Here is a 23,030-nt window from a genome sequence, read left to right on the forward strand (position 1 = left end):
AAGTGTGTCAACTTTGGTCGACTGTAGTTAAATATAATCTGTAGACTCTCCATAGAAGAAATGGAATAGCAGAAATAAGTTATTAAAGTTGCAAAAGGTAAACTAACGACTGTGGTAGCTAAAGTTTAGTTCCATTGTTAATATATATATGTTAATTTATGAATTTAGGAAAAATAGTTGCTTATTACTTGTTTAATTGTTTCAGCATTAACATGCAATATAAAAACAAATCAAATGAGCCTTGATTCCTTTTTTCTTCTTCTTAAAGTGAGTTTCTGAACACATGTTTAGTTCAGTGAAGTGAACAGTAAATGCCTGAAGCTCTCCTGCTCTCCAGTGCTTACTGGCCTTTTCTTCCTCCTTCCCGTCGGGACTAACCAGTACTTCCTTTCCTTTTGACCCATCTGGTGGAATCTGCTGCATCACTGAAGACAAACCGTTTCAGTTTTAACCGACCACAACTCACCTCCCTCCCCCCCCCCTGCAGCCCACACAGCCGCTGGCCTCCTCTACAGCAGAGATAGACACAGAGGCAGGCAGGGCTCCATATGCAAATATAGCCTGAGTAGGCGGCAGCCGAGAGCACGGTGTGCAGCAATGTGCACTCAGCACACTCGCTGGCCCCGCCCACAGAAGCCAGTTGCTAAGCAACTGCCCACCAGAGGAAAAGGAGGAGGGAGGGGGGGGGAGGAGGAGGAGGAGGAGGAAGGTGGTGGGGGAGGAGGAGGAGGAGGAGGAAGGTGGTGGGGGAGGAGGGGCCATGAATTCAACAACTGTTGCCTGATCCGAGCTCTCACAGTGTGAATGCAAGTCAGCCGGCGAAGCAGTCACAGAGACAGGGACAGTGTGTGAGTGTGAGCTGCAGAGTGTGTATGTGTATGTGTGTGTGTGTGTGTGTGAGTGTGTGTGACGGAGGGAGGCTGAGGCAGCCGGTGCGGTGTTTTTAAAGTGAACGGTACATTCAGCACTGCCGCTCCAGCAGTGCCTCTCTTTGGACTATAGCACCAACAGGGGCTCACCCTTTGGACTACCCGGGCGCTTCCTCGTCCTCTTGCCTTCCAAGGGGACACCTGTGCGTGAGCTGAGACAGCTGCCTAACAGCCCTGGGGAGCAGGGCGAGTGGATGACTTCAGTGCATGAGGGCTGGGCTGGTGGAAAGAGGGGGACTGCTGGCCATGGACTCCCCTCACTAGTAGACGGGGTAAGCGACCAGCCTTTACCAGCCCGCGGAAATGTGGGGGTGATGAAAGATCACTTGACAGAATGAGAACAAAACAGGGTGGGTGGTCAGCAGAGACTCGTGAGGGGTTTAGTGAAAGAGAGGCGAAGGCAAGTTGGAGGGAGATTTAATATATATGTTGTGGGAAGTCTTGCAGTTCAGCAGCAGGGCACAGACCTCCCCAGTTTGAGTTGGAATAATGTAGTTGACCCTGCCCCACAGCCTGCCCGCCTGTCTGTGCTGCTCAGATGTCGGTGTCTGTGTCGTCCCACTACACTGAGCCGTCTCTTCTGTAGCCCTCCTTTTATCCATCTCTGCTGTTGCAGTGTCCCCTGCTATCATTCTCTCCCTGTCTCTCTCCTTCCCTCTCTGTTGCCTCTGTTGCAGTTCAGCATCTCTGATGGTAATGGGATTAATTGGAGACCAGAGTAGCTGGAAGGTAGAGAGTAATTAAGATGTGCAGGGAGCAGGACGGATATAGATGCAACGTGCAGGTATAAACAGACTGTTAAAAGACCTGAGGAACAGCTGAAAAGAGACAACACACTAGTTATTAATTAGAGGATTGAGGGAAATAGAATTGGTACGTAGGAGTATTATTTATTTGTTTGTATGTGCATGTTTCAGGTCACAGTTCGATGAACAAGGAAAAGTGTAAAATTACCCTGTTTTGACAACAACGAAAGTGTTGCAGGTGAAAATAAATACACTGTCACATGACTCAAACACCCTATGCTACAACTTCATATTATATTTGATTCACGTATTCAGGCATTTGATTCACGTATTGGATAATAACAGATGCAGTAAATCATTTAACAGTTAACAACTAATATCGGTGACAGTTGAAAGTATTGGCAGTAAACAGATGATGGACCTTTTGACTGTTGACAATACAACGGATGCCTCTCTGTGTAACTTCTAATATTCATTCCTTCAACAGCGGAAGGGCAAGGTGAGCTTTATTTGTATTGTGGGCATCTCAATAGCAACACGTGACGTCAGACTCTTTAGTTGTTTTGAATACTCTTGGTCTGTGACTGGACATTACATAATGAGATTTACTCCTCAGCCAAGCTTCACGTTCTCTGTCGATTGTTCCAAAAATATTTGTTAAAGACCAGTTTTTCACTAAATCCATTCTACATATTGGCATGAATTTGAACAGTACTGTCACTTTGTTTCCTTAAACAAAACTGACATTCAGCCAAGTGTCTTTGCCAGCACACGGTGTGTGCACCAGGACTTGAATAACTAGATTAGCATGCACTACTGAGCTGTACTGGATGAATGGAAGTTCATCTGCAGCAGGTAAAACACTCCTCACATCAACAGAGGGACAAGAAGAGAGGACAAATAATAGTGTCTAGACAAAACAAAAACTAAATTTCTAAATATAGTCGCATCTTCTCGGCCTCCAACTTAATGTGCTGCAGCTTTAACTTGTGCTCATAATCTCCAGAAGCTCTCCCGGTTCTTGTTTCGCGTTGGAGGCCGTTGAATGACCACCTGCCGAGTGTCTGCAACCAGTGACACGCTGAAATGCCCCCATTCAGTGCACATCAGCAAGAGGGCTGACATTCGCTTAAGAGAAAGACAATGCACTTTGTTATAGAAAGACAGTGAGGTGCTTTCTATTCTTTTCACTGGACACGGGTCTGACGGCACAGAGGGGACACTGACTGAGGGACGAGAACCCTGAGCGAGACAGAGAGCTGTTAAGACTGTGTGTGAGGAACCTGAACTTTATGCTACTCTTGATGATAATTCAACCATATCAGCAGAGCTCTAGCAGAAAATATATGAGTTCATAATCTAAAATGTGAAGATTTACTGCTTCCTCTGTTTTATATCGTAAATTAATTATCGTTAAAGATGAAACTTTGGGCTTATGGAGGTTTTATGAACACAATAAAGCCTTGTCACACACACCTGCCAACTTGATGTGGCAGCTTGACTTAATTACATTTCAGTATGACAGTGAGAGTGTTTGGTTTACATATGAACGTTTGTGTACACAGACATTTAGCTGATCTGTTACTCTTTTAGGTTTTCTCTCTTAAGGCTCAGCAACATGCACACAGAAAGCTGGATTTTGCCTTCTTTCGATATCCACATTCACGTGTTGATACAGATATTTGCACATGCAAAGGGTTGACCGAATGTCGTGCGTCAGCAGGATACAACTAGCACTGTGTGTGCAGCTTCGTAATCAATAATAAAATGAATTAAGGCTAAATTGTCCGGTCATGTTTGCGGTGATTGTGTCTTTGTAGTTAGAGATGCAGGTTACTCATTAATTCACACCCACAAACCGTGGAAAACGATACTTGAACCACTCATAATCACGGGATGTATTTCAAGTTCTCCTTGTTTAACGGGCCTCCTCTTTATACACACCCACAAACACAAACATTTGTCATGGAGAAGCTCTCGTTTCTCAACCACTAACGTTAACTGTCGCCGCTATCTGGTTTTAAACCTATAAACCGAATCTGAATGTTCTCTAAATCCAGATATTTAACCCTTAAACCACCTCTTGAAGAAGTCAGGAAGTCATTTAGGGAAAAAAAAAACAAACCTCTGGGACTTCCCTTGTGCTTCAACACTATGTTTTGTTTTGGATTTGCATTTGCTCTTTATTCATTAGATTAAGGGATATAGGTAATCAGAAACACACACATACAGGCTGTTTCACCTCTTTTGGTTTCCTGTTTGTATCTGAGAGTGGTTTCATTGAAAATATCTGCACACAGACTCCAGTGTGCTGCACCTGTCCCTCCCTACATTGTCCTTTGTCCAATGCTGCGTTCTTGGTAATCCAAACCACTACCTGTTTCCCAGGACTCAGGTGGAAACAAATGTGTGATTAAAACCTGTTGAGTCGTGGTGTTTTTATATAAATTGTAAGTTTAGCTGTGAATGAAAGTCCTATTGTTGATAGTTAACTTAGTTTTGACAGACTAACGAACGGGAGGGGGGTAGGAGAGGCTATATTCAGAAATTCATACAATGATGGATCTCGGGTGTTTCTGTACACTTGGGTAAATGTGTCACCTACCGAAACATGAGTTTCAGACAATGTTGACTTATCAAAATGCTGGTGAAATATGAATCATTACTTCCCCTGTGTGTGTAATGTGTGAGTGTGTGCATACGTAGGAAGAGTATCGCTTACCATATGACGTGAATAACAGAGCCGTGCAGGCAGATACATGCACACACTCACACATGTGGGGCGTGTTTATGTTGCCTCCTCGGGGTATTTTGCAAACGAAACGACTCCATTAGGTCGGAACGTAGTCATTACTCAACAATTGAGGACTGTTTAAAAGTAATATGTGTACATTCATGTTGCCACTGATGATTGCCTTCATTACATTACATCACATTATCTACTCATTTTCAGTTTCACATCATATATGACACCAGAAAGCCGCATATCCCCACATTTGAGAAGCTCGTGTTTGCAGCAGCAGCAGCAGCACCTTCTGCTAGTCAAAATGCTGACGGTCAAAGCTGGTGCATTAAACGGTTTAATTTATAGGTGAATATTTTTGTGGTGGCAGCACTCGAGGAGCTCAGGGCTTAGACGAATAGAGAGAAAGTGAGATCAAGAAAGGATGAAATGAACAAAGAGAGAGATGGAGGAAAACCCTGTGCAGAGAAATACCTCTTATCTCATTAGCTCAGTCTGACAAACACAAGCGGAGACACTGTGCCGCTCTTCGTCTGCACGTCTGTTCTTTTTTCTGCTGCCCTTCTCTCTCTCTCTCTCTCTCTCTCACACACACACACTTTCCTTCCTCTACTGCTCTGTCTTTTTCCTTTTTTCCAATTCATCTTTCACTCTTCTGCTCATCCCGCTGACTCACAGTAAATCAAAGATCCATCAGTGTGGATTGATCCGCTGAATGTCAGCTCATGTGTCTGCTCATCAAACCTCGCACCACATTGGTGTAGCACTCCATCTCTGTCCTGTCCTCTCTGTCTTTTGCACGACATTTGTTTTGCTGTACTGTTTAGCAACAGTGTGGTTAGTGCCCAGCCAGCTGTACAACCAATGTGCCACAAGGCAACACCTCTTAGAAACCATATAAGCTGTAAAATTCATTTAATCTAGTTTTCTTCAAATTACAGCTGTACTCTGAGAACCCTCCTCGAACTACATCTTAAAGCCTTATAAGACTTGTATATTGCTTTAAAGGAAGAAATGTAATATTTCTGAAGTGCACAACATTTCTAATTTGCAATGCAGATGAGCTCGCATTTTTTTTTAACTGCAAGAAGTGAAGCAAAATTTGACACGCATGGAAATGTCTCTGAACTGGCAGCATTTTCAGCTGAGGAAATAAGAGGTTGACACTTATTTCCACCAGTCCCCATCATGGAAAGGCAAGTTCAAAGCCATCATCTCCCCCTTTTTTTGTATATTTAGATCGATAGGGCTTTGCAGACCATGGTCATCCACATAATTCTCCACTGTGCCAGAAGGGCAGATCTAATGATCGTTTCAGCTCTAAAATGGTATCGACCTTCAGCATAGACTGAAAGGGTGTGAGGAGAGGTGGGTAGGAGAGTCTTTTTAATGATGGCATTAACCCCTCAACATCGTTGCTATTGTCATCCTAATAAAGTGTTTGGGTCTTTATTGACAGGCATTAAACACTAACCTCAAATTAATTGCCCTTTCAGTGAGTAATTAGTTCACGTCCCTATTGCTGTCACTCTGTGTTTTCTGTGTATCTAAGACAGTATGTTGGCACAGTTTTTAAGTAAGCCGTGTTTAATGATGCTAACTACTCCTGGGCTATTTCTGCTGTGACGTGTCAAAATGTCGTCTTGTTTTTCTTTCTATAGCCACATTTAGTTTCCCGTGTATCATTTTCCCTCTCCCTAAGAATACTTTGGACTCCTTATAACTTATATGTCCATGAGGAATTTGCATTGTGTATTTGGATGGATTATAGATTTGACTACAGGAAATAAAGCTAAAAGTGAATATGGGTAGGAGGACTGTGCTAAACTTATCAGTGCATTTCTGAAAACACATTTGTCTCCCACTCACTGATTCGGTTCCAATTCTGTCTCTGGCACAAACAAATGTTGTTTTGTAATGTAGAAACACTGTATGTGTACCTCCCTAGCAACTGGTTTCGTGGTGGTAGTTGCAGAACTGCAACATCACTTGTATCTCACTATTTTCTGTACTATAATCTCCCACGCTGTTGCTTAACGCCTGCATTAGGACAAATACATTAGTCAGCATTTCTGACTCTGTCACCATGTTGTGATTAGTGGTCAAATACCTTCAGCATACCTCATGTCAATGCCAAGTTCATAAGTTCATTAATGAAAAATAATTTCCCAGTTACTTTCCCAAAGTGGACACAAATACACTTTTAACACTTTCTATCTATTTTTCTTTTACATCTATTTCTCTCCACATATATACTGTAGTGTGTCCATCTCACTCCCGCTGCCCACATTAAAGTGACTCTTTAGTTTTTGTCCCTTCATCTATTTTCCTCTCACTTCTTCAACTTCTATTAGAGCTCAGTGGATGTAAACGATACACTGTTTCCTGAGAGACTGTCACATACCTGACTATTCATGTGACACAATTGTTCCTCTACCTACAAGGTCTCCGCTGACAGTCTTTGTGTCTATATTACAGGTGGATGACCTGTATTTTTCCAAGGTTTATAGAGTGCATATGCTTGTTCAAGCACACATGACATGTAATAAATCACATGTAGTGAATGTGATGTGGGTAATTCAGCAATCACTGAGGATGTTTAGGGCTTGTATTCAAACACAGCACCTGGAGAAGGTTCGTACTAGTTTACACATATATATACCTTTAGCACAAATAATGGGACTCAGATGGACCACAGACACACCGGTCTGATTACTCTGTCTGAATTTCTCATATCACAAAAGGCAACTGAATTTTCTTCTATGTCTTTTTCATCTTTTCCCTCTCTGACGCTGGCCTCACCTGGGAGGGTGGGAAAAAGAGCAGGAAAGCAATGACAGGATGTCTGTACGTTAACTAGGTCAAACCCTGCAGCATCAGACTAGAAAATCTATTAGCTTTTTCATTTGAACTAAAGCTAATGATAAAATATTACAACAACAGGCATACTGTGCGGTTTATTGATATACATCTGCATGTTGTTGTTTTTATTCTGAGAGAGGCGATTGAACTGGGACAATTAACGTAATGCAAAATAAACTTTTCTTAAAGTCTTAATATTTGATATAAGTTCAACTGTAATACATCATAAGCATTCATGTTAAAAATGTTAAAATCTTTGATTTTAGTATAGTTTGATATTTAAAAAAATTAAATTAATATGTAAAAAAGCATGTTATAATTGTATTGTAAATATTTACCGTAAAACACTAAATTACTTTAGATGCTCAGAGATCAAACTCATAAATCATCAGTAAGAGAGGTAATTTAGCCCAAGCAAATATTTATGGGTGTCAGGCACAGTACACACAGAAGCGAGAGCTGCTCTGTGTCCTCAGTTCAAAGCCGCTGGCAGTCGGACACTGTTTGGCAGACGTGCTGTGTTTTTTGCTTCAGGGAATCAAGCAACTCAAAACACTCTGTAGGCTCATGTTTTGGCAGTCATAGCCCCTGGGCTGTTCTTCATCTGATGGGCACAAAGAGAAGCATACTGTAAACACACAGCACTCCTCCCTCGATTATATCTCTTTTTTTTTTTCTTTTTTTTTTTCGAAACCGTTCTTATCAGAGTGCAAAGTGCTTTTGGCTGAAGACACATATACACACGCTGTGGGTTGTTACTGTCCATCAGTGTCTTTGTCTAACACAACTGCTGTTAGAAAAGCTTAGTTTATTATCAGACTGAGCGACGGCACGTGCTACCGTTCCCCCAAAATTTAACTGGCAACCCAGCGTGTGTTGTTTCAGTGTTTCTGCAGGAGAGTGAGTGAGTGAGTGAGTGAGTCAGAGGGCGCTGACACACATTAACCTGGAGAACATGAAGCACAGAAGAACATAACGCCCAATAAAGTAAAAAAGTCAAATGTATTAGTCTTAATATAAGGGTATTCTATGCAAGAGCAGTATTTTTCACATTGTCACCCATGTTAGACGTCTTGTTGTTTATCTGCTTCTAACATTATGTGAACTACCAGTACATACAATATGAAAAAAAAAAAACCTCCTCCCTCTTCCTCACAACAAGCACAACAGGTGTCGAGTCGCCCACTGGGTCAGCTTGTTCAGTTTTTTTGAATTGTTGTGGTAGAGTACAGAGGGGGGTTGCCTTTAACTTTCCACACAGTGTGTTTCTTTTTCTGCTGCAAGGAAATGAGGAGCCGGGTCTAAGGAATGTAAAAGAGACCTTTATCCTTCTCTTTTTTTCTGTGTGACTCAGTCTTAGACCCCATGTTGGCCATTGTAGCAGTGCAGAGCCTCAGTTAGTTTATGTCAAATGGGTACTTTGATCATTTAGTTTCACGTGCACTTTAGTGTGTGTGCATGGGAGTGTTACTGACACGTCTTTGGTTCTTTTAGTATGAAATGGGCATATGAAGAAATACAAATGATCATTATTTGTATATGAACAGATAGTGGATTGTAAACATACACTTAAAAACAACCCTGAAGACAAATGGCTCAATAAACCAGGAGCACAGTCTGAGTCCCAAGTGTATTCTGATATCGACCAAGCTGCAGTATATTTCTTCCTCTCCTGCATCTTTCTCCTCATCTCTTATACTCTCTTCCCATATCAGACTGCTAATTCGTTTGTATCTGTTCTTTATTTTGTTGCTCATTTCCTCTCTTCTGCTCACTTGTTAGCCTTTTCTACACTTAGCATGCGCTGTGGATTTTGTACCTTTCCCTTTATAAATATGCAAAGTCTGGCATCTTTGCCCAATCGCGCAAAATACAAGGAGGAGATAATGCAAATAATGGATATAAAATGAGCATGTGCAATGTGATGTATCAAGCTTGAAAGGGATTGCGGTGGCTGTCACTGTGTTTGTGTTTAATATGTTTATTTTAATGCTCAATGAAATGCACAACTTCCTATTTAAGATCTTAGTAAATCCGGCCCTTATTCTTCCCTTCCTTACCTATATCCAAGACTATTTCTCACCATGTCCACATTTCTGTTACCCACTATTACACAACATGTAACTTACCCTTCATCTTGACCTACCCCCTCCTTCAATATGCGGTGTTTTAGTTGTTCAGTCATGCTGAGATAAGTCCTTGTTGTAGTCCTGGTGCATTACGCTAGATTTGAGCCACTGCAGAGAGCCCTTTCACCTCTTTAACCCTCCAGGCAATGAGTGGGGACTCAAGGTCATTCCCACTGTGAAGGAATTTACTAAATGGATAATCCAGAGAATGTAATGTAATTGTCCAGTACCCACAGTGCTCGAAACAACATTGATTTGTGAAGTTGTACTGTAGCTAAATGTCCCCAGGTTCAGGCTGGAGACAAAGTGGAGGAGTGTTTTTACCATCAGGGGTCCTAAAACCCTGGAATAGTGGAAGACTGGAAAGTAGACAAACAACCTTGTCATTCTGTACTGAAGAGTGAGGCTAACTTATAATTCAGTTTTGTAATGCCTTTAATTATGGCATTTTAGTGACTTGTGGTTTTATTTATATTCTCTTCACATTTTTAGTTTCTCCCATATGTGTCCATCTTTTTCACTGTAATGTTACATTTATTCCTCAGGGTGGTGAGGAGGAGCCGGTTTGTCCGGTCATCATGTGCACACGGGCCTATCCTGACCCCGTCCCCGAGTGCCAGCTGTTCCCTGGAGAAGTGGAGGAGCCCGAGGAGGAGGTGGGAGACGACGGCAAGGACAGGGAATCAGACAGAGACAGCGCTGTGGAAAGCACACCAGGATCAGACGCATCTGACGGGCTAATCAGACTAGGGGACAAGGAAGAAGCACTAGGGGATCTGTTTTTTCCAGGGGAGAAGTAAGCATAGCTTTCTTTCTGACTCACTGTCTCTAAATCTTGATGATGCCGTGTTTCTGGGCTGCACACACATTTTCCAAACCTAAAAAAGTCTACTTTTACCTTAACATATCCTGTTTTAATATGACTAATAATGAGTCATGTGCATAAACACACACTGTACTCCCTGTTTTTCCTCAGGTGTGGGCAGACTAGCATCTCAGTAACCTCTGACCTGTCAACACGTTCCTCAGCTTCTCTGAACGAGGAGCAGTTTGAGGACTACGGGGAGGGGGAAGAACCAGACTACACTCCCAGTAGCCCCTGTCCAGACGACGAGACTCGTACAAACGGTTACTCTGATCTAGGCTCATCGGTTCCCTCCAGGTAAGACAGAAAAAGGGAGAGAATCATTGTTCTTATTGATTTTTGTGTGGGATATTAATAAGATACTGAAATAAAATTCCAGTTTTGGAATCGGTACAGATGCCAAACTTTAGTGCTGCACAAAGTTTTATGTTGTTATATTTTTTATCTTATACTGATGACCGACCTGTGTTCGAAGCCAGTATCCTCTTGTTTTGATTGGGTTGGGTTGAGTTGGGTTGTCACAGGAAGTGATTTGGAGAACTGCAAAGCTCAAGATGATTATAACACAAAAAGTCTTCGTGTGATTAGCCTGCGAATTTAAATAATTATTATTCCGCTTCCTTGCTTAATCACGTTGTTTCCTCTTGGCCCAGTAGCAAATGTTTTGTGCCCCAACTCTAATCTACAAACCAGGGTTTAGGAACCACTGCTCTACTGTGTACCGATACAGCCTCTCTGTGCTTTTCTCCAGCTTCATCTTTTTAAATGATGTGGATTTGAGTCTCCGCTCGGCCTGCTCCACAATCTTTACCTGACTCATATTATTGTGCGTCTTGACTCAGAAGTGTAACTTAGGAATTCTCACCCTTAAGGCCACTTTAATATTCATCAAAGTCCTAATGGGATTAAGTCTCCCGGCTGATAGACTGGCAGTACAGCTCCATGCTTCTTTCACGCATACCAAGCAGACAAAACTCTCCAGATGGAGTTGGCGTGGAGATTTAAATTCAAAATGAGGCCCAGATTTACATTGAGTCTTAGACAAGTCAGCATAGGAAAGAACTTTAAATAACTTCAGTACAGAGTGGGTTTAAGGTCACTTTAAATCACTGGTTTTAAGTTACACTTGAAGTTTACGGCAGTTTATGAGAAAATAATGGGGCTCATGAATAAAAAAAAATATTTTAGTGTTTTTATTGGCAGATGAAAACTGTGTTTCCCTCTGTGTGTGTGTGTGTTTACAGCGCGGGCCAGACTCCTCGGAAGGTTCGTCAGCATTACCCCGGTGAAATGATGGATGTCTACTGTTCTCAGTGCAACAAAAAGGTCAACCAGCTAAATGACCTGGAAGCTCGCCTTAAAAACCTCAAGGCTAATAGGTAGGACTCACATGTGCAGAAATACACACAGGACAACATTACACAAAATACATAGTGCCAAGAAATGTTAATACCATCTTTATACCGCTGACTTTTCCCTCTGAACACGAAATTATCAATGTCTTTTAAATAAAAACGAATCACCCGCATATTTCCAGTAAGTGTAGTTTTCACTTTTATTTAAATTAATGAATTCATATCATGAAATACACTGTAACACGTACCCAATCCCTGATACCATAAACAAAAGCTTCTGAGCGAAAACACGCTGCTGGTAAATTAGTGTTATTTGTATTGATTAGCGTTAATTGTATTAAAGGACGGCAGCTAAATTATACATCACAGGAACTATGCTATTTTTAGGTGAGACAAAAAAATGTGTGGATGGATTTGAAATGCATTGCTCTGCTCACACTAGACTGATGAGGCTGACTCAGGGGTCCCTGTTAGCATTGAGGGCTCATTTCGAAGTCTAATTTATTAAGAGTTATGTAACATTTGTTACAGAGGTGTTAAAGTGTTTGTACTGTGTCATGCATGAGCAAACACGTCCTCATCGCGCACAGTAGCCACACAAACAGAAACACTCATTGATTGTTACATAAGGCTGTCACTCCCGAGCTTACCTCATCAACAAGTGTAATAGGGAGCCTATTATTGGAAACATAATCCCTCCTGACTATTACTGGATGCACAGTGTACCTGCAAACACAAGCGTGCACAGACAAATGTAGACGCGTCATTTGAGAATCCTAAATAATTTAGAGCAATGTTTTGAATGTAGTGCGAAGTGTGGAGTGGGATATTTTTTCCTCTGTGTTTCTTGAACTCTGTGCTGACTGTGCAGGATTGCTCCCTGGAGAGAAATGGCTCAATAAACCAAAACAGCTCTCCTAATTAGACCTATGCTTTTGCCTTATGAATAAATAAGTAGAGAGAGGTACACCGTGGAGAGTGTGAGACTACAGGGAGCAGAGGTAAAGAAGGTGCAGGACTTTGAGTACTGAGGGTCAATGGGTCAGAGCAAAGGAGAGTGTAGAAAAGAGGTGAAGAGTGGATGTGTAAGCACGATGGAACCAGTGGAGAAAAGTCTCAGGTATGTTGTGTGATAAAAGAGTATCAGCGAGAATAAAAGGAAAGGTGTTCAAGACGTTGGTGAAGCCAGAGATGCTGTACAGCTTAGAGACAGTGAAGACAAGACACGTGGCAGAGCTGGAGGTAGCAGAGCTTAAGATGTTGAGGTTCTCTTTGGGAGATACAAGGATGGATAGGATCAGGAATGAGTACATCAGAGGGACAGAATATGGCAGATGTTTTGGAGATAAAGTCAGAGAGGCCAGACTGAGGTGGTTTGGACATGATCAGAGGAGAGATTGTGAACATATCGGTAAACGGATGCTGAGGTTGGAGCTGCCAGAAGGCCGTCAAACAAGATAAAAATGATTCATGGTGAACTCTGTACAGAAGTGAATGTATCGCTTGTGCCTCTCCAACATTTTTATAACTATTTAGTGTCATGAAATTACTCACTTTGAAGCAGTGGTTTTAATATGTGAAATTAGTAAATTTGATGTAACAGAGGACTTGGCAATAATTCCTCCTTAAGCCTACTACTGTATTATTTATGAAACCACTCCTTATGTTAACTTTTGATTAACAGATAACTTTTGGTGGAATGAGTGGTTCCAGAGATGTTGAAAGTTTTGTAGCACATCATAGAAGACGCAGATAAAACAAACTTTACATTTGATATAAAGGATTCAGCATAATTCTCTAATTAATATGCAGACAAGCCTTAAGTTCAGAAAATAGAAATATATAAAAGACAAGCTATTTCACATGGGCGTAAAACATATGAGATTTGTATTCACCCAGAATATATGGGTTTTTAAAGATCTGCCAGTATAACTCTACTGTGCTTTTTCTGACTCAAACTTGAACTCGTCTCTTTTGTGCTGGGCACAGACACACACATCAGGCTGAAAGAGTCTTTGGGCTTTTGTCCCCTGAGGCGGTTGCTGAGCGGACAGAAACCCCTGCTTACTGAACCAGAAGTGAAATTGTATTATCACTGACATGTCCTTCAGTGATTCTTTCTCTCTCTCTCTCTTTCCAACATATCTGTCACACTAAACAGTCGAAAGCTAACTGCTATTATTATTATTATTATTATTATTATTATTATTATTATTATTATTATTATTATTATTATTATTATTATTATTATTATTATGGCATTTAACAAAAAATATCTTTTTTTGTTTCCCTCTGTAGCCCCAACAGGAAAATCTCCAGTACTGCTTTTGGAAGGTAGGCCACCTACTTGTGCGCGTGTGTGTGCACGTGTGTTCATGTGTGTGTGTGCTGTACACTGTGTATGCTGCACGTGTTTGCTCAATTCGTTGACATAGACACACACAGTGATGTAAGCAGTTACTGCTTTCTTATCAGTCGCCTGCCTGACTATTGTGCTCTAACAGCCAGTTAATTACTAACTAGTTATTGAGAGAAAACACAGGAAGAAGTCTGGAAGAAATTAATCTAATCTGTAACCAAGCACACGGAAAAATCTTCAGTGGCATCTGTGTATCCTAATCCATGGCCTGTTGTGGCTGAAGTGTTTTGTATCTAGGCTTTTGTCCTATTTCGATCCACTGCAGCTGAATTATAGCGACAAAGTGAAAATGGCCAGCCAGACCTGATTTATGTGTTCAATATAAGCTTTGGCTCTCTCTCCCTGTTGCTTGGACTGTCCTCTCTGCCACTGCTTCAATTACTTCTTCACATTATTGCTTTCTTTATCTGTCCTTCTGTCCTTTCTATTTTCCGTTTGCTCTTTTTTGTCATTCATCTCCCTCCTTTTTTTATCTTAGTAGTAGAGCAGAATCTCACTTTAGTGAAATTCTTCCATCAGTGAAAGACAAAAAGGGGGTCACCTGCAGCTAAAGCCTGTGTGCCTCAGAGTGTAGTCATTTGAATTTCGTTTGCACCAGCTTCTCTGTTTGGCTCCTTCCTTATAGTCTTTCATCATGTGTGCGAACTTGCAGTAGCATCACTTCACGACAGAGCCATCTGGGCATCACCTGGATCTATTCTCAGCTGGTGCCTCCTCTTAAAATTCTGTATCTCTGTGCATTTGAGCAGGCAGCTGCTTCACAACAGCAACCTGAGCAGCAGTAACGGCAGCACAGAAGACCTTTTCCGGGACAGCATTGACTCCTGTGACATCGACCTCAATGAAAAGGTATGAATGTGTTTTGTCCTTTTGTGTGCATCACTTGTTTGTCCTGTGTCAGCAGACCTTTATTTCACTAAGCGCTAATCTAATGCTTATAGGGAAGTTGCAATAACGGGTCTTGCTAATTCTGTGTGACTACAGCAAAGCCATAAAAGATTAAATAAATCTCCCCTTTAGCATTTCTTGTCGTTTTTGCACTGAAGTTACAGCCTTATGAGATGCTCTTCACGGATGCTGGTGGAGCTTACGTTGAGAATGCTAATTTATCTGATGAGCCCTGTCAGTTCTGCAAATTAAAGCAGTATATGAATGTTTAAGCCCTCAAAACTTTGTAAATTGAACAATTAGTCAAACTATGAAAGTATTGTTACTCAGTGCCAAATCGTGGCTTTAATGGATACAGTGGACAGGAAAACAAGAAACGAGGGAGCACCTGGGTCACCAACCACAGCATGCATTATTTTTAACCCCAAAGTGTATTTGTTGATTTTAGTTATTCAGTAGTTGTAGAATAAATGGAGCTTTTAGCAAGATGTGTTTGTTTTTTCAGGTGAGTTCTTTGGAGAAGAAGGTGGCAGAACTGGAGAGTGAGATCCTGATGAACAGTGAGGTCAAGTCCAAGCTGAAGCAGGAGAACACACAACTAGTACACAGGTAATATTTATCTTCAAACCAATAAATTATCAGCCCTCAACCTACATTAAAGATCATTCTGAATACCATAGAATTATTCTTGGAGATATATTGTGACTGTTTGGCATAATTCACTTTTTGAAAAAATAACACTATTGTGTGATGTTCATCAACTCAGGGTTAATGAGCTGGAGGAGCAGCTGAAGGACCAGGAGACACGAGCAGAACAAAATGTGCAGGAGGGCCTAAGACGACACAGAGAGGCCTATAGCAAGATGGAGAGAGACAAAAACACACAGATAGAGCTGCTGACCAACCGGTGAGAAGCACATACATGTGTCCAATTTGTATAGAAATGCTTTAATTCATTAGTTTATATTCTGATGATGAAATAACGCAAAGTTATGGTGCAGAGATTTTCTTTTAATATTGAAGTTGTTGTTATATGTTCTGGCTGTACCTGCTTGTACGTAAAACTAAATGGTAAACAATTCAATTCAATTCAATTTTATTTATATCACGCCAAATCACAACAGAAGTCATCTCAAGGCACTTTACAGTGTTTCAGGTCTAAGACCTTACAAAATATAACTGTATAGAGAATAGAAAACCCAACAACCCCATTTGAGCAGCACTAGGCGAAAGTGGAGAGGAAAACTCCCTTTAGAGGAAAAAAACCTGCAGCAGAAGCAGGTTCAGGGTGGGCGGCCATCTGCCTCGACGGGTTGGGGTGAGTGAAAAGAAGAGACAGGAAAGAACAGCAGGCAACAAAAACAACAACAACAACACACAGCAAATACACTGGGTAGGTTTGTAGGGCCAGTAACTGCACTCTAGAGATATACAGCTCCAAGGCCGAGGATACCTGCAGAGGAGAACAGAGAGAGGGAGACAAAGAGTAGGAAACACAACTACAGGAGAGAGAAAAGTCAAAGTTAATGACAAGTAATGGTAGCATTTAAAAAGATGGATATAAGCATTTTAAAAAAGGGAAAGTTTTAAGTCTAGTCTTGGTACGCTAGTACACTAACATACAAGACTTTGTGTTTTTAGAGTGAAGCAGCTGGAGGAGGAGAACAGTGAAATATCTCTTAACATGTGCCGGCTCAAGTCACAGACAGAGAAACTGGATGAGGTATTTACTTTTCTTTGTCTATTTGCTTTCTTCTACGTGTTTCTATGTGAACTGTAACATATTCAGCTGATGCTCCTCTCTAGAGCAACTCTACAGTTTACTGTGTGTGTGTGCTTTTCATATCTAGACTTGTCAACTTACACCCACTGTGTTGAAAATGGCAGTTCCTTTAAATAATGTGCAAAGCACAAAGATAATGAGGAAGTGTCATTTTATTTTCTGGATGAGGTGTGAGAGCTTCTTGTGCCACATCTCTATATTCAGATGGTATGTAAATGTAAAATGTAATGTAAATCACACCAAACCTGACAGTTGTCATTGCTGGAAATAGTTTAGAAAGCACGAATGCATAACCAAATGTGTGACAGAAAATAGAAAATGTATCACTGTTGATGTTTGCATGTAGAATAAATACCCTCTGATAACATTTACAATAGTGTCTGTCAGCGTAGAAATGTGTGCATACTGTAAATCAACATGCCTCTTCAATGACTAACTGTACTGTATATGCCCTTGTATGATTGTACTGAAACTGTATGAGGATGTGCATATGTCATCCTCAGGAGAAGCAGAGGATGACAGACAAGTTGGAGGACACCAGTCTGCGCCTGAAAGATGAGATGGACCTCTACAGGAAAATGATGGACAAACTGAAACAGAACAGACTCCAGTTTCAGAAGGAGAAAGAAGCCATGCAGGAGGTGGGAGGATTATTGTGCAATCAGGCGTACACACACACAAAGTGGATTGTTTCTCTCTTTTTCTCTCTCGCTGCGGTCAAGCCAGCACATACACCTACAAAATACTGCATCCACGTTATACAACACTGTTCATCTGTCCTTTCTCTTGTATCTAGCTGATAGAGGACCTGCGTCGAGAGCTGGAGCATTTGCAGCTGTTCAAGCTGGAGGCAGAGAAGCCTGGTCGGGGCCGCAGCTCTTCCTCAAGCCTTTCAGATTTCAACAGCAGGACCAGGGAGGTGGAGCTAGAGCACGAGATCAAGAGGCTCAAGCAGGTACTGATGAAAGGCTCTCCTTGAATGCTTCACTATGCATGGTCAGTTCAGCAAGTATTGTAGCTAGTGGTTTTTAGGGATGTGTGTACACGGAGATTGATAGATGATCATAAAATGCTTTCATTTAGATTTTATAGAGTGGTAAGCAACGGCGCCTGTTGTACAGCTCCCTAAAATTCATGGGTGTTTGTTCAGCTGCTAGTCTCTCTGGAGGCTGTCGTGCATAAAAACATAAACCAGAAGTGCTGTTTTAAAATATAATGTAGATGTGGATGAACTCGAAGGTGCTAGAGGGACAAAGATGTGCAAGTGCGTACATGCTTAGAATCTCACAGATTGAAAGCAGTATCAATGAACCATGCTTATTTCTAATCATGGTTCATTTGTTATAGAAGAAGTACAGTATATATGCTAACCAGTTGTTTTTATTTATTTCAGTGACCAGCTGTTGTAATTTATTTCAAGAATTTTCTTGTTCTGACTCTCAACCAATGTCTCCAGGATTTTCTAATTTTGTAATGCTCCTAAAAAGTTGAAGTTCAACTTATCCCTGCTTTATTCATAAAAAAATATGTTTAACTTATTGTCATATTCATCAGCTTAGTATATGAGCACTCATTTTTATTTTAGTTATCCACACCCAGACCCCTCTTTTGTCTTTGGTTGAGCATCCTGTTCTTTACCTTTACCTTAGAAACAAATGTTTCACACTTAAATACCACAAAAGCCCTTATGTTTTTCCATAAAACCCTGTGATTTAGTACAGTTAAAAACAACAACATGTACGCTGGTTTTTATAAGTTATAACCAGTTCTGATGCTCATGAGAGGAACCTGCACAGTGATGCATGGGCTCAGATGATCCATAGGTTCATATTCAGGTTGTTATCCCAGTCCACAGTGCACTTTATACTGGTTTTATAGGAGTAGTTCCCATTTCACACGATAAATCATTTTATGTTCTACTAGAAGAACGTGACGTGACAATTTCACAAGTCAAGACAAACCTTTTGTATTTTTCTGTAGACTCTAGTTGGACCTGGGACAAAATTAGCAAAACATTGCGTCTATGGCAAAAATATCTTAGTTTATCAGTGAAGTTGAAGCAGTATTGTCCTCGACATGATGTAATGTAGCATAGAGCTACATCACAGTTTATGAGATAACCAGCTGTAGAGTAAATACAGTATGTTTAGTTTCAGTATTCTTAATGCAATAGTAGTTGAGACACAGAAATCATCTTTCCAGTCTTTGAAGTGAACTTTTACTGCTTAAACTTGTTGATATAAGATATGCACATACAAGTTCCTAAGCAAAAAGCAAAGCTAGTGTATACAGCAGAAGTCTGAAAACCACCAGGCCTATATGGTAACTTTATTTTTATACATAGTCTTTCAGAAATGCTGATTCGTACATTCTGTACATCTTATCAGAGAGTAAGGTGATAAAGTCCATATCCCCCTGGATCATACTATATTCTGTGCAAGCAAGCAAGATGCTGATTTTGTACCATTTTGTAGATCTGTAGATATGTCTTTCTTTATATCTAGTTCTTACAGAACAATGTAGTTTGACTGTGGCTTGACAGATAATGTGGACACTGTATGTGGGTGATAGCTGCAGTTTTACAGGTCAGTGTCTCTCGCTGTCCTGTAACCTCGGCATAGAGAATAAACTCACTATCTTCTGCTTGCCTGTGCACCTCTGTAAATGTCTGTATGTGTGTGTCCAGGGATTTGTGTCCCAGGACTTTCTTCCCCCTGAATTCCAGCACCTGGTGTTGTCTGGGGCTCGGCTCCGTCCTGGTCTCATGGTAAAATTGCTTCTGTGACCTTTGACCTCCTGATTAACCACTAATCACCATGGAGTAGAGTGAATCTGCCAAAGCTGAATTGGGGTCTTTGCTGCAGTTCCCTTACTAATCATAAAAAATAGAGCAAGGGCAAAGCAAACTGACCTCTTGTCAGCACTCAAAGGCAACTTAATCATGGAGCTTTCATAACACACCAGACAAAGCAGGGGAGCAGTTTGTTCTGTAACACGTATAACCCATGTTATGTCCTGTAGGTGTTGCCAGTATACAGTAGATGTGCGTTGCTGTGTCTGCTGCTGGATGATACACTAAGAGCAGTGTTGTTTGCATACTGTTTGAGCGAGGCTCTCGAGTAGTGGCAATATTCTGATTGCGTAATCCAGATTTCTCTCTCATTCCTTTTTCTCTCTCTCTCTTTCCTCTACCTCCCATCCTGATTCTGTATTTTAGGACAACCAGAAGCTGAGAGAGCAAAACGATGACCTGAATGGTCAGATCCTCAGCCTCAGCTTATATGAAGCTAAGAACCTGTTTGCCACACAGACCAAGGCCCAGTCTCTGGCTGCAGAGATAGATAACGCCTCCAGAGACCAGGTATGATCAAGAATGATGTACAGAATATACATGTTGAGAATGCAGTGGATTTAAATAGGCTAAATAATAAAGAACAGTATAGTTTATTCTGAAGTAGTACTGAGTTTCTAAACAAGTTTACAGGTTCCTTCCACACAACAGTTAGATCATAACTGTATTTCTAGGACATATCCCAGCATGGCAGTGTTCCAGATATTACACAATTGTAAATTTGAATCTAATATGCATAAAATGGAGAGCAGCGCTATTTCTGTATTTCATGCATGTCTGCTAACGACTACCATGGAAATAACCTACATAAAAACTAACCCTGTAGCATTTCCAGACAGTCCCAGTACAAAGAGAATAGGAACAATGGACATTCTGTCAGCAAGGAAAGGATTTGGTTAACGCTGAACACCGAACTACAAAACAATGGAACAATGCTTTATTGATAAAGTGTGCAATACACAAATACAAATAAGGTTGATATTTTTCTTTCTTTCCAGTTAATGGAAGCCCTGAAGGAGCAGGAGGAGATAAACCTACGTCTGCGACAGTACATGGACAAAATAATACTGTCCATCCTGGACCACAACCCTTCCATCCTAGAAATCAAAAACTAGCAGTGACTCAACTGGAGTGAGAATTGTTCTCGAACTAGGAGAATAGCATCATTCCAGTTGTTTGATCAGAACCTATAACTCAATGTCAGGAGTCTTGGAAACTGGGACATATAATTTAACATTCACCGCCCCCTGCTGCTTGTGGCAGGAAAGGAATTGCTCTTGCAGTGAAGAGCGGGAATTTGAAGTTTTCTCAGCCAATGATTTCCTACTGACTGTACATTATACTCCTGAGACTTTTCAGCTTCAACTTGATCCTGTTTTGTCTTTATCCTCTGCCTATGCTGTGAACTGTAGTTACTGACACTATTTCAGTCTCATAGGACAAAACTGGTGACCTATTCCCAGGAATATCCTGCACTCTGCATTCGAAAAAAGTCTACACTGGACATGCATAAAAACTGGAACAAAATAACAAAACTAATGTGGTTCTACTGTATCATGATGTAATATTAGCTATATTCTCTGCAGACAGATCATGTCTGGTACATTGTGGAGAGGCAACATCTTTTCTCCCCCCATCATGTAGGTCATCTCTAGGAACGCATGTGATGGCATATTTGGACAAGCACGTGTTAAAAGATGACTGCGAAAGGAGGCATAGGTGGTTAGAGGAAGAAAAGAAAATTTGCCTAACAGAGTTGAAAAGTTGCAACAATGAATGAAGTGTGGGAAGTCAGATGATGGACCAATGAATGCTAGCAAAGGAGGCTTTTAGTGAAGTTGGTGCAGGTAAATTGAAGGTAATTATCTCAGTTTCTACTGAGAACACGTCTTCCAGGAGCCTTATGAAAGCTATTGCGTTGTCAATCAGTCTAATAGTGAATATCTTTCACTGAGGAGTGGCCCCTAACTGGTTCAGACGAGGAGTAGAGTGTCACATAATAACACAGAAGCTGCAACCAAGGAGTGTCTTTAAACTGTAACTTCCACGACTGCTATCTACTAGCAGAGAAAGAAATTTCAAAGTTTTTTTTTCTTGCTAGGAATAGTCCCAATAATGTTGCACAGAAATGTAATGATATGAATGTATGGCATGTACGGTGGAGTTACATTAGAGTGACTAGTGGCCATTGTTACATGGTATATTGAATCGTCTCTCTATGCCTTGTGAAGTCAAGTCAGAAACTGGATGTGAGCATGGTAGTCTCACCTTTTGAACCACAAGACTGGACTAGCAATCTCACTGAACCCTACAGGTCACAGAGTGTAGTTAGATCTGTCGATGGCTCTCTGAAAAGCTGATACTGTAAATATCATGAATGTACAACTTGTTTCACTGTGTGTGGCCAGCGTGGCTCTCTGAATTTAAATCTCTGTAACTGGTTAAGACATGTTGTAACACATGTGCACAGTATTCTGTACTGTAACAAGAAGGGTCGTTGTTTTGAGAGAGGCAACAATTACAATCTGATGTATTATGTAATTATTCAAAACTTGAGTTTTGCTTCCTTGCACAAAAAAAAAAAACAACTTTGTTTCCTTCAGCATGGTTCTTTACTTCTGTCTGTGCCTTTTGAGGACATTTTTCCAGATGATGTGACTGTAGATTTACACAGTTTTTGATGGTACATCCTGTCTACGTCTGACATATTTTCTTGACTTGTAAATGTTGTAATTATTTAGTGATAATTTGTATTCATGTGCCACTCACCACTCACTCTTTTTCAGATTGATACTATGAAAACTATTTTATACAGTTTTACCAAGAAACAACTTGTTATTGCTCCTACTAGAAAAACAGCATAGCACAAATCTTTGTATGGTACGCAAGCCAGATTAGCATTTTGGGAATATTTTCTCAATGTAATGATTTTTAAAAAATGCATTGGGTATGTTTTGATGCATTTCTCAATATTTTGTTAGTCAAACTAAGTCCATTGCTTTTCGGTTTGCTTTAAACTGGCTTTTTATATTGTTGTAAACTGTCTTCCTAACTTAAACTAAATGGTGAGCATTATAATAAGCAATATTAACTTATTTACCAATACCTGCTGATTTGTGTCCTGTTTTGCTTCACAAATCTTTTCATTCCTTAGCTGCTCGTGCCATTTTAGATTTCAAAAACAAAACAACAGTACATTGAGCTGTAAAACCTGTCACAAACTATTTTCTTTTAGCTTTAAATTTTTTGCATTTATAGGACTATCCCGTGCATTGTAGTCACTGTAAATGGCAATAAAAATGGCTTTGGCAGTCTCATGAAATTTCCATCAGTTTTTTTAATCTGTGTTTACGTCCTCGTTTGCATTTAGGTAACAGATTATACTTTCTAAAGTCATTTTATCTAGTAGTAGCTTAAAGCATGGATGTCTTTCGGAGTGGGTCTGCAGGACACCAGGGAC

The 23,030-nt window shown here is 40.7% G+C and overlaps 1 protein-coding gene across 3 annotated transcripts; it reads left to right on the forward strand.

The window, feature by feature from the left end:
* Window positions 1-781: 781 nt before the first annotated feature.
* rab11fip4b (RAB11 family interacting protein 4 (class II) b) lies at window positions 782-22,896 on the forward strand. Of its 3 annotated transcripts, none has more exons than XM_026359157.1 (13): window positions 782-1,201; window positions 9,955-10,205; window positions 10,386-10,571; window positions 11,519-11,653; window positions 13,928-13,963; window positions 14,798-14,897; window positions 15,442-15,545; window positions 15,703-15,843; window positions 16,578-16,659; window positions 17,223-17,360; window positions 17,516-17,674; window positions 19,937-20,080; window positions 20,569-22,896. In XM_026359157.1, the coding sequence occupies exons 1-13, from the start codon at window positions 1,124-1,126 to the stop codon at window positions 20,683-20,685; spliced, it is 1,671 nt and encodes a 556-aa protein (XP_026214942.1). In that variant the 5' UTR covers window positions 782-1,123; the 3' UTR covers window positions 20,686-22,896. The 3 variants fall into 3 exon arrangements, with proteins under 3 accessions (XP_026214942.1, XP_026214944.1, XP_026214943.1); XM_026359158.1 differs by lacking the exon at window positions 782-1,201 and adding an exon at window positions 1,890-1,913 and having other exon boundaries at window positions 20,569-20,685; XM_026359159.1 differs by lacking the exons at window positions 19,937-20,080; window positions 20,569-22,896 and adding an exon at window positions 19,406-19,930 and having other exon boundaries at window positions 1,124-1,201.
* The last annotated feature ends 134 nt before the right edge of the window (window positions 22,897-23,030 follow it).

This window comes from Anabas testudineus, chromosome 1 (genome assembly GCF_900324465.2).
Source record: "Anabas testudineus chromosome 1, fAnaTes1.2, whole genome shotgun sequence".
NCBI lineage: Eukaryota > Metazoa > Chordata > Actinopteri > Anabantiformes > Anabantidae > Anabas > Anabas testudineus.

Excerpts from the sequence above, each read along its gene's own strand:
- rab11fip4b (XM_026359157.1), top strand. The coding sequence starts at position 1,124 with ATGACTTCAGTGCATGAGGGCTGGGCTGGTGGAAAGAGGGGGACTGCT. Across the intron at positions 10,572-11,518 it reads GGCTCATCGGTTCCCTCCAG|CGCGGGCCAGACTCCTCGGA; the intron begins GTAAGACAGAAA and ends GTGTGTTTACAG. Across the intron at positions 20,081-20,568 it reads ATAACGCCTCCAGAGACCAG|TTAATGGAAGCCCTGAAGGA; the intron begins GTATGATCAAGA and ends CTTTCTTTCCAG.